At 43.3% G+C, this 11571-nt stretch overlaps 1 protein-coding gene across 3 annotated transcripts; it reads left to right on the top strand.

The window, feature by feature from the left end:
• Window positions 1–1130: 1130 nt before the first annotated feature.
• SYF2 (SYF2 pre-mRNA splicing factor) lies at window positions 1131–11052 on the top strand. Of its 3 annotated transcripts, XM_015131428.3 has the most exons (7): window positions 1134–1189; window positions 1420–1527; window positions 4185–4310; window positions 5071–5188; window positions 5774–5864; window positions 8612–8710; window positions 10300–11052. In XM_015131428.3, exons 1-7 carry the CDS (start codon window positions 1166–1168, stop codon window positions 10463–10465), a joined length of 732 nt encoding a protein of 243 aa, XP_014986914.3. In that variant the 5' UTR covers window positions 1134–1165; the 3' UTR covers window positions 10466–11052. The 3 variants fall into 3 exon arrangements, with proteins under 3 accessions (XP_077825337.1, XP_014986914.3, XP_077825333.1); XM_077969211.1 differs by lacking the exon at window positions 4185–4310 and having other exon boundaries at window positions 1131–1189; XM_077969207.1 differs by lacking the exon at window positions 8612–8710.
• The last annotated feature ends 519 nt before the right edge of the window (window positions 11053–11571 follow it).

The raw sequence follows: 11571 nt of genomic DNA on the forward strand, positions 1-11571 counted from the left end.
GCAATTTGCTGGGATTGCAGCCATGAACCACCACACCTGGCCAAGACCTGCTTCTTGGAGAAGGTGACAACATGCTAAGCTCTAAACGGAAAGAACTTTCCACTTACGGGAATGAATGGCACTACAGGTTCTTCCTGCCCACTACAGACAAAACCAATTCACTGAGAAGTGCTACTGCAGTATAGAGTTGTATTAATGTGACGCTGGCCTCAGGGAAGAAGGGTTACCACTCAAGTAAGTTTTCCTGAAGGGTCAGCCCAGAGGTTAGTGTTTTTCAGCTGGTTTGGTGTGGGCAGAGCAACAGGGAATGGGTGCTGCTGATTGGTTGGAGATGCAATCATAGGGGTGTGGACTACACTCCTCAACAGCTGAGCCCGCCTCTTGGGGGAGGAGTGGGGCAGAGGAAGCGGTTGGGTCATGAGTCACGAGTCCAGGTGGGGTCACTTAGTTGCCAGAATGCGAAAGTCTCAAAAATGCCTCAAAAGACCAATCTTAGGTTCTACAATAACGACGTTACCTACAGGAGTAATTGGGGAAGTTACACATCCGATGTCCTCCGAAACAATGGCTGGTTATCGTTTACTACATTTTAGCAGAATTCGCCCCTCATATACCTAACCTCCCGGTCTTTCATTAATTTCATAAAGGCAGTTTCAGCCCCCGAACAAGGCGGGGGACTGTTTAAGGGAGGGACTATGCTCATCCTTGCTTAAAAGTTAAACTATAAATTCTCCCATGGTGAGCTTGGTTTATGCCCAGGAATGAGCGAAGACAGCCGCCCTGCGAGGCTAGAAGCAAGTTGGAGTGAGCCATGTTAGATTTCTCTCACTCTTTGAAAAGGCGGTTTCCAGGAACAGCGTTCAGAGTAGGGGAGTTTCTATTAGACTCCTTTTGGTCATTTTTTTCTAGTCCTCCGATTCTGAGCTCTTCCCAACCCTTTTCTTGGCGACTCAACTCCCGCTGTCCTTGCCCACGCGGATTCTCGCGGCTGCGCGAGACCCTGCCCAATCCAAAACGTTTCACAGCTAAAGGGTCCCAACTTCCGGAGGCCGCCCGGAAGGGGCGGGGCTTATGGTAGCTCATTTGTACGCATCGGCCCGGTTGTCTGAAGGCTGACGGAAGTGCTGTATGTTGTTGCCGGAAGTGGGAAGAGAGAAAGGTTGTGATGGCGGCTGTCGCTGCATCCGAGGTGAGTTCGAGCGACTCTACACCGGGGGTTTTGTTGGTGAGGGTTCCGGGGAGCGGCCTGGAGAGAGGTGGAGGCGAAGTCTAGTTTCGCTTCAAGGAGGCTCAGACACTGGGATCAAGTCGGCCGTGGAGGCCCTAGGCCCAGCCTGTGGGGACCGGCGGGGACTCGGCCTGGGCCGTCCTGGGAGAAGCCGAGCTGGCTCTGCCTGAAGCCAGTTCTCTTTGCCGCAGGTGCTGGTGGACAGCGCGGAAGAGGGGTCCCTCACTGCGGCGGCAGAGCTGGCCGCTCAGAAGCGCGAACAGAGACTGCGCAAATTCCGGGAGCTGCACCTGTTGCGGGTGAGTAGTCTTGGAGGCCGGCTCAGATCCGTCACCTGGCCAAGCTTTTGCGCTTTTGTAGAGGGGACGAGGAAGCCACACCACTGCGTCTGACAGACCAACAGAGCAGGATCATCTGAGAGGAAAGCTCTGTTCGGTGGTACTCAACCCTGGCAGCACATGGGGATCGTTATGAGAACTTTTGAAAATATACCTGTTCACTCTAGCCCCCCTCCTACCCACATCCAATTTAATGTATCTGGGTTAGGTTTGCGAGTCTCCATTACTAACAACCTCCCTGCTCTGTGATTCTAACAAATTCTTCATTTTACCTAGGGAAATATGTAGAGCTAGAGACAGGAAGAAACTTGTGTCAGTAAGAGACCTGGTTCACTTGATTTAAAAAATAATCTTCTATCAGAATCTGTTTGAAAAGGGAGAAAATAATCATCTGTCTCTAGGACTTCTGGGGGAAAAGAATAAAAAGAAAATTTAAAAAATAATGGGAAACCTTTGAAAGTCTACAGCGTGGTAGTTCAGCCAGTTGATAGGGAATCGGATGTCTTAAGTGCCCTGGAAGTGCAGAGGAGGAGAGATGAATGCAGTTTGTGGGTCTCCAGGGGGTGCCTCGTAATAGGTGACACCTAAACTACTGTTTGAAAGCCAGACAACTAAAGGAGTTAGAGAAAGAGAATCCAAGCAAAGGGAACAAATTCAAAGAAAATTTGTATTAGGGATAAGAGTCCAGCAAATAGCTGGCTGCAGTTGGAGCTGAGAAAGAGAAAAGCAGCCCCTATTTCAGCATGGAGTGACCTGACAGGCCATGGGTTCACAAAACCCCAAAATCACTCTGACTGTTGTAGTGAGACAAAACAAAGAAGACTTCTTGAAGTACAAGGATGACCACGTATTTCTTTATTCTGGCTAACACCAGTGACAGTTATTACCAAATACAGCATTAGTCTCCGTTACTTCTGCCTCCTATATAAAAATTTAAGATACCTAATTGTAGAAAGCCTCTGCTTTCTGACAGTACTCAATCCAGATCCTTAACCCTCCCCCCAGTCACCTGATACAAACCCAAATCCTGGAACGAGCCCCTCCTAACGCCCTTTCACTCAAATGCCCACAGTTCTCCGTGGTTTGCTCTCTTCTTCTATGCAACAGACTCAACTTTGTTGACCATACGTGTGTTCTTGGTGTCTTTAATTGCAGGACTTTTCCAGAGCCAAGAATATACTAGGGATGGTAGTTGGGAGGAGTATCTCTCTTTGCCTAGGGAAAGTTAATCTAATAAACAATTAAAAGGACATGCTTAAATATTTAGAGTGATTGTGTAAGGAACACATGTTTGGAAATTAGGAGGCAGGGCTTCATGGACAAACTGCCACCAGCTTATGACCTAAGAAATGTCTAACTTAAGTTTTCCTTAAGATGATATACTCATTTTGTTTTATACAATTAGGTTTATTTAAAAATAGACACCTCTCCCCGCTACCCCAAGCTTCAAAAAAAAAAGACTCTTCAATGGTACTTCAAATTCCTTTCATTTTTCATTTGCCAATGTAAACTGTGAAAATATTTTTAAAAGGAGGGGAACTTGGAAAGCATTAGAGGCATTAAGATAGGTATTAAATCCTCTAACCCAAATTGAGGCATTTTTCTTGAATCAGGATTAAAAGATAATTGAGGCCCGGTGTGGTGGTGCATGCCTGTAATCCCAGCACATTGGGAGGCTGAGGCGGGCAGATCATTTGAGGCCAGGAGTTTGAGACCAGCCTGGCCAAACTGCAAAACCCTGTTTCTACTAAAAATACAAAAAATAAGCCAGGCATTGTGGCACATGCTTGTAATCCCAGCTACTTGGGAGGCTGAGGCAGGAGAATTGTTTGAACCCTGGAGGCGAAAGTTGAAATGAACTGAGATGCTCCAGTATACTCCAGCTTGAGTGACAGAGTGAGATTCTGTCTCAAAAAAAAAAAAAAAAAAAGAAAGTGTCTTTCACATCATGTGATGTAATTTTGTTTTTTGAGGTGTCTTGCTCTGTCACCCAGGCTGGAGTGTGGTGGTGCAATCTTGGCTCACTGCAACCTCTGCCTCCTGGGTTCAAGTGATTCTCCTGCTTCAGCCTCCCGAGTAGCTGGGATTACAGGTGTGCGCCACCATGCCTGGCTAATTTTTGAATTTTAAGTAGAGACGGGGTTTCGCCATGTTGGCTAGCCTGGTCTTGAACTCCTGACCTCAGGTGATCCACCTGCCTCAGCCTCCCAAAGTGCTAGGATTACAGGCGTGAGCCACCGTGCCTGTCCGATTTAATATTAATGCCAAATAAAGTCTACTTAAGTGCCACTATAGTATGGTCCCCAATGTTGCAAAACCTTGTTCTGATCCAATAAAAAGGGACCACACAACTCAATAGAGGCAAAGCTGATTTTAACCCCCAGGGCTCTGGAACAGCAAACCAGTGCAACTCAACACATTTTTCTTGATTACATAAAAATGTAGACCCTATTAGGCCATTCCCTGGCTTAAAATACTATGATGGCTGTCTGTTGCTTTTAGGATAAAATGGGGTCACCTTATTAATATGTCCTGCCTGACCCTCCTCAAAGAAGGCAAAATGTATCTGGATTTATTTTCATGTTTTAGCTGACAGACTTCTTGTGTTACGGTTTTAGAATGAAGCTCGTAAATTAAATCACCAGGAAGTTGTGGAAGAAGATAAAAGACTAAAATTACCTGCAAATTGGGAAGCCAAAAAAGCTCGTTTGGAGTGGGAACTACAGGAAGAAGAAAAGAAAAAGGTTAGGAACTGTTTTATCTTCATAAGTGATTTAGTCAATCATTCTGTTGTATCAAGACACTACAACATGGTGGTTGAATACACTGGCTCTTAGGCCAAGCTGCCAGAATTGAAATTCTGGTTCTGTTCAGTACCGACTGTGACACTTGGGGTGAGTTTATTTGACTTCTCTGTACCTCTGTTTTCTCATCAATAAAACAGGAACTGTAACAATAATTATTTGAGTTCATTATGAATTCAGTGAGTTAATGCATGTAAAACATTTAAAACAAGGTCTGACACCTGATTAACACTCAATAAGTATCATGTGCTCACTTATATACCATAGTGTATTTCCAAATTTCCTTTAAATACTATTACAGTGGCCGGGTGCAGTAGCTCATGCCTGTAATCCCAGCACTTTGGGAGGCTGAGGCAGGCAGATCACTTGAGGTCAGGAATTTGAGACCAGCCTGGCCAACATGGCGAAACCCCATCTCTACTAAAAATACAAAAATTAGCCGGTCATGGAGGTATGTGCCTGTAGTCCCAGCTAGTTGGGAGGCTGAGACATGAGAATCCCTTGAACCTGGGAGGTGGAGGTTGCAGTGAGCTGAGATCACACCACTGAGCTCCAGCCTGGGTGACAGAGCCAGTGAAACTCCAACTAAAAAAAACTATTAAAATATTGGTTAATATTTATTGGATCTTTCTTGATGTAAAGTAGATGAAATTATTGCTTGTATCATAATTGTAGGTGTCAGCTTTTTTCTTCTTTTTAGGAATGTGCATCAAGAGGAGAAGACTATGAGAAAGTGAAGTTGCTGGAGATCAGTGCAGAAGATGCAGAAAAATGGGAGAGGAAAAAGAAGAGGAAAAACCCTGATCTGGGATTTTCAGGTCAGATTGACCTTTATTGAACTTTATTGACTGGGCTGTTAGTCATTTCCTTCATTGTTTCTGGTTTCAAGAAAGGATGTGCCTCTTGTGCTTCATGGGATATTCTTGATGAGGCCTAAAGACCAAGAAAAGTACAAATACGTCTCTTAGGACAGAAGTTAAAAAAAAGGCTGTGCTTCAGTTAGCCGGATTTTTAAATACTTGATGGTAAAATTTATCAAAGTCTGTTTGTCAGCATCTTCAGGATAGAAGCTATGCTTAGAATAGTGTTTTGGGCATATATTACTTCACACAGATTGAGTGTCCCTTGTCTGAAAATCTGAAATCCAAAATGTTGCAAAATCCAAAACTGTTTGAGTGCCAACATGATGCTGTGATGCTCAAAGGAGATGCTGATTGGAGCATTTCAGATTTTGAGTTTAAGTATAATGCAGATATTCCAAAATCTGAAAAAAATCGGAAACACTTCCGATTCCAAGCATTTTGGATAAACGATACTTACCTATGATAATTTAGATTTTTCTCTCAATAGGAAGGTCCAAACAAGGAAATATATTATCTCAGATTCTGATTTTATATTTTTAGATTATGCTGCTGCCCAGTTACGCCAGTATCATCGGTTGACCAAGCAGATCAAACCTGACATGGAAACATATGAGAGACTGAGAGAAAAACAGTGAGTCCTTTTTCATCCTGAGCTGATGTGGATATATTTGTGTGTTTGTGTGTGTGTATGTATATAAATAGAAACATACTTTAATGCTAAGGTATGGGTTATTAATAGCTGTCTAAGGGTGGTCTCTGTTTTTTCTGGATTTTTTTTTTTCCTTTGAGACGGAGTCTTGCTGTCTTGCCCACGCTGGAGTGCACTGAATGGTGCAGTCTCAACTCACTGCAACCTCTGCCTCCTGGGTTCAAGTGATTTTCCTGCCTCAGCCTCCCGAGTAGCTGGGATTACAGGTGCCCACCACCATGCCCAACTAATTTTTATATTTTTAGCTGAGATGGGGTTTCACCATGTTGGCCAGGCTGGTCTTGAACTCCTGACCTCAAGTTATCCGTCCACCTCGGCCTCCCAAAGTGCTGGGATTACAGGTGTGAGCTACTGTGCCTGGCCCTTCCTTGCCTGGCCCTTCTGGTTTTTTTATTTTATTTTATTTTTTAAAGAGACAGTGTCTCGCTCTGTTGCCTAAGCTGGAGTGCATTGACACCATCCATCATAATTCATTGTAACCTCAAACTTCGGCCTCAAGGGAGCCTCCCACATCAGCCTCCCCAGTAGCTAGGATTACAGGCATGTGCCACAATTCCTGGCTAATTAATTTTTTTGTAGAGACGGGATCTCACTGTGTTGCTCAGGCTGTCTCAAATTCCTGGCCTCAAGTGATCCTCTCTCTTTGGCCTCCCACAGGGTTGAGATTACAGGTGTGAGCCACTGTGCCAGGCCTAGTCTCTGTTTTGACAGCACTGTTTATTGCTTGCTTCACAGCAATTAATCACCTGTTTTTTGTTTTTTGTTTTTTTCTTAACTGGGCATTCTAAGACTGGTTGTTGATTGGTTAACACTCTGATTGTTGTAGTTACTGAGATATTTTAGGAGGCATAATGCTTTAGTGCTGGGGTTGGTAAACTTTTTCTGTGAAGGACCAGATAGTAAATATTTTCAGCTTTGTGAGCCATATAATCTCTGTCACAGCTACTCAGCTGTGCTGCTGCAGTGCAAAAGCGGCTGCAGAGGATTCATAAATGAATCCTCTTTTCATAAACAGGTGGTGGGCTGCTGTAGTTTGGCAGTTTGCTTTAGTGGAAAAGGAAATAACCTCAGGATGGAGCTCTAATCCCACCTCTGTCCCTAGCACTTTGTGACATCTGATAAGTCCTGGAGCCTCTCTGCCTGTTGGCTCTTTGATCTGTAGAGTGAAGGTGTTGGAGGAGTTGATGACTTAGGTTCCTTTCAATTCTGTAATTTTTTATTTTTTATTTTTTATTTTTTTTTTTTTGAGACAGAGTCTTGCTCTGTCACCCAGGCTGGAGTGCAGTGGCACAATCTCGTCTCACTGCATGCTCCACCTCTTGGGTTCAAGTGATTCTCCTGCCAAGTAGCTGGGATTACAGGTGCCCACCAGCATGCCTGGCTAATTTTTTTATATTTTTAGTAGAGATGGGGTTTCACCATATTGGCCAGGCTGGTCTCGAACTCGTGACCTCAGGTGATGTGCCCACCTTAGCCTCCCAAAGTGCCTGGATTACTGGTATAAGCCACTGCACATGGCCCTATTTTTTTTTTTTTGAGATGGAGTTTTGCACTGTTGCCCAGGCTGGAGTGCAGTGGTGTGATCTCGGCTCACTGCAGCCTCAGCCTCCCAGGTTCAAGCAATTCTCCTGTCTCAGCCTCCCAAGTAGCTGGGATTACAGGCACCTGCCACCACACCCAGCTAATTTTTGTATTTTTAGTAGAGACAGGATTTTGCCATCTTGGCTAGGCTGGTCTCAAACTCCTGACCTGGTGATCCACCTGCCTCAGCCTCCCAAAGTGCTGGGATTACAGGCGTGAGCCACCGTGCCCAGCCTCCACATGACCCTATTTTTATTCTTTTAATTACAAAATTTTTTTTTTTTGAGACGGAGTCTCACTTTGTTGCCTAAGCTGGAGCACAGTGGGGCGATCTTGGGTCACTGCAGCCTCCACCTCCCGGGTTCAAGTGCTTCTCCTGCCTCAGCCTCCCCGAGTAGCTGGGACTACAGGTGTGTGTCACCACGCCCAGCTAATTTTTATATTTTTAGTAGAGACAGGGCTTTGCCGTATTGGCCAGGCTGGTCTTGAACTCCTGACCTCAAACGATCCACCTGCCTTGGCCTCCCAAAATGCTGGGATTACAGACGAGAGCCACTGCACCCAACCTGTATTTTTTTTAAAGAAAAAATTAAAGTAGGATCTCACAGTAAATACATGTGTATATTTTCTTTCTTATCGTGTATGGTAGTTTAGTTTGAAATTTGAAAATGGAGCATTTGCTGGGCGCAGTGGCTCAAGCTTGTAATGCCAGCACTTTGGGAGGCCGAAGTGGGCAGATCACAAGGTCAGGAGTTGTAATCCCAGCACTTAGGGAGGCCGAGGCAGGCGGATCACAAGGTCAGGAGTTCGAGACCAACCTGGCCAATATGGTGAAACCCCGTCTCTACTAAAAATACAAAAATTAGCCGGGAGTGGTGGCGGATGCCTGTAGTCCCAGCTACTCGGGAGGCTGAGGCAGGAGAATCGCTTGAACCCAGAAGGCGGAGGTTGTAGTGGGCCGAGATTGGGCCACTGCACTCCAGCTTGGGAGACAGAGCGAGACTCCGTCTCAAAAAAAAAAAAAAAAGAAAAAAAAGAAAATGGAGCATTTATAGTGTTACCATAAGTTCATTTTGCTGTCTTTTCAGTGGAGAAGAGTTTTTCCCAACATCCAATAGTCTTCTTCATGGAACACATGTGCCTTCCACAGAGGAAATTGACAGGATGGTCATAGATCTGGAAAAACAGTAAGCATTCAGTAGAGCAGCCTGACGTTGTAAATACTTCATGACAAAATGCACTTGGAATATGCACCTAAATCTGATGTGCTTAGAATGAATTCACAAGATAGAAATTATACTTGCTAATTTTTGACCTGTCTATAGTGGTTTGGGGATGGATAGCAAGTATGGGTTGAATATATCTGATTTGGAATGGAGATGCAGAATATTGATGAAATTGAATTGTTACTATTGAAGAGGAAAGGTCTAAAAAAATGATCCTTCTTTAAGTGTTTTACTTTAACAACCACTCCCCTGTTTGATTTGAAGAAGCAAGAATGTGGTAGTAAATGTTCTTCACTTAGGTTTGTGTTTCTTAATACTGATAGAGGTGACTATTAGGTAGAACAGAATGAAAATATATTTTAAGAGTTAATACATGTAAAGTATTAAGAATAGTGTCCGGGCTGGGTGTGGTGGCTCCTGCCTATAATCCTAACACTTTGGGAGGCTGAGGCAGAAGGGTTGCTTGAGCCCAGAAGTTTGAGAACAGCCTGGGCAACATAGCGAAACCCTGTCTTTACAAAAAAAAAAAAAAAAATACAAGAATTAGCTGGGCTTGGTGGTGTGTGCCTGCAGTCCCAGCTACTTGGGAGACTCAGTCAGGAGGATCACTTGAGTCCAAGAAGTGGAGGGTGCAGTGAACTGTGATTGCAGCACTGCACTCCAGCTTGGGCGACAGAGCGAGACCCTATCTCAGGAAAAAAAAAAAAAGTGTCTGGCACATATTATGCCCTCAGTATTAGCTGTGGTTATTATTTAATACAATTTTTTTTTTTGAGAGAGAGTCTCACTCTTGCCCAGGCTGGAGCGCAGTGTCATGATCTCGGCTCACCACAGCCTCTGCCTTCCGGGTTCAAGTGATTCTCTTGCCTCAGCCTCCTGAGTAACTGGGACCACAGGCGTGTGCCACCACTCCTGGCTAATTTTTGTATTTTTAGTAGAGACAGGGTTTTGCCATGTTGACCAGGTTGGTCTCAAACTCCTGGCCTCAGGTGATCCACCTGCCTTGGCCTCCCAAAGTGCTGGGGTTACAGGCATGAGCCACTGTGCCTGGCCTATTTAATATTGTTATAGTTATCTTCTTTTTTAGAAAATGTATTTAAATTTTTTTTTTTTATAGTGATGGAGTCTCCCTATGTTGTCCAGGCCCTGGTCTGGAGCTCCTGGGCTTAAGTGATCCTCCCAGAGGACCTTTTGGGAGGCCTTGTCCTCCAAAAATAGTGGGATTACAGGCATGGGATTACAGCCGCCATGCCCAGCCAATAGTTATCTTCTTTTAAGTGGTTCTTCAGTACAGTCAAGTTCCCAACAAGGGATGATTGCTCTAGCATTCTGAAGATGAATTTGTTGTATTTACTGGATTTCACAGTTCATATTCTGAGTTGTGCCATTAATTCAGTTTCAACTTGAATGTGATGAAAACTGGCCTGGTTTCCTCCAGCCCTCACAATGTGTGCTAGTCTAAATGTAGATTTTATTCCTGTTTGGTCACGTTTTATTAAGATCAAAAGAGAAGGCAATTTTGAATTTTGTAAATTTTCTTCTTTCTCCAGGATTGAAAAACGAGACAAATATAGCCGGAGACGTCCTTATAACGATGATGCAGATATCGACTACATTAATGAAAGGAATGCCAAATTCAACAAGAAAGCCGAAAGATTCTATGGGAAATACACAGCTGAAATTAAACAGAATTTGGAAAGAGGAACAGCTGTCTAATCTCTTCAAGAACTGTTTATAGAAGCTTGAGAATGGGGTAAAAATTTCTGCTAGCAAAATCAAGTTCTTTTTGAAATTTTATCAGTAATCCAGAATTTAGTAGTCTATGCCTTCTCACTCAGCATTTAGAAATAAAAATGTGATTTCTTAAACATATATCCTTTCATGTATATTTCCACATTTTTGTGTTTGGATATAAGATGTATTTCTTGTAGTGAAGTTGTTTTGTAATAATCTACTTTGTATACATTCTAATTATATTATTTTTCTATGTATTTTAAATGTATATGGCTGTTTAATCTTTGAAGCATTTTGGGCTTAAGATTGCCAGCAGCATACATCAGATGCAGTCATTGTTGCTATCATTGTGGAATTTGATAGAGTCTAGACTCAGGGGCCACTTGGGGTTATGGACTCCAAAGCCACGGACAGTGATGAGGAAGATGGCAGTGGCCACTGGAGGGCTGGAGCAGTCTCTCCTCATGGCGGCCTGTGACCGAGGTCAGGAAGGAGTGGAGCTATTCTCCCATGATACTGACCATGTGCAGTTCCCTTTTTAAAAAGCAATAAAATGCTTTGGATTAGAATTCCTAACATTTTAAATCTATTATTTAAAACAAATATTTGTATGTATACATTTGTTCATACACATACATGCTTCTATTCTACAAACACTGAAAGAACGTTTTATTATGGAAAATTCCATACATCCAATACCTTTGGTGAATCCCATATACCCAGTACCCTGTTCAACAATCATCAACTCATGGCCAGTCCTGCTTCATCTTTATTTCCATTTACTTTCTTCATGACTCTTATTTTGATGCAAATATTAGATGTGTAATTTCATCTATAAATATTTTAGTATGTATCTCTGAAAGATAAAAACTTAAATGACCACAATACTGTTATCACTGCAATAGATATATTTTTATAAAACTCCAGATAGAAAGATTGCTGTTTTTTCTATATGTTGAATGAAATGCTAAATATCTAATTGGGACATTTTAAATTCAAAGAAATCTGAAGCTCAGAAAATTTCAAATATTGGCTGGGTGCGGTGGCTCATGCCTGTAATCCCAGCGCTTTGGGAAGCTGAGGCAGGT

The sequence above is a fragment of the Macaca mulatta genome, chromosome 1 (genome assembly GCF_049350105.2).
Source record: "Macaca mulatta isolate MMU2019108-1 chromosome 1, T2T-MMU8v2.0, whole genome shotgun sequence".
NCBI lineage: Eukaryota > Metazoa > Chordata > Mammalia > Primates > Cercopithecidae > Macaca > Macaca mulatta.

Coding starts and splice junctions, on each gene's coding strand:
- SYF2 (XM_015131428.3), top strand. CDS start 1,166: ATGGCGGCTGTCGCTGCATCCGAG. Junction 4,311..5,070: donor AGGAAGAAGAAAAGAAAAAG/GTTAGGAACTGT, acceptor TCTTCTTTTTAG/GAATGTGCATCAAGAGGAGA. Junction 8,711..10,299: donor GTCATAGATCTGGAAAAACA/GTAAGCATTCAG, acceptor TTCTTTCTCCAG/GATTGAAAAACGAGACAAAT.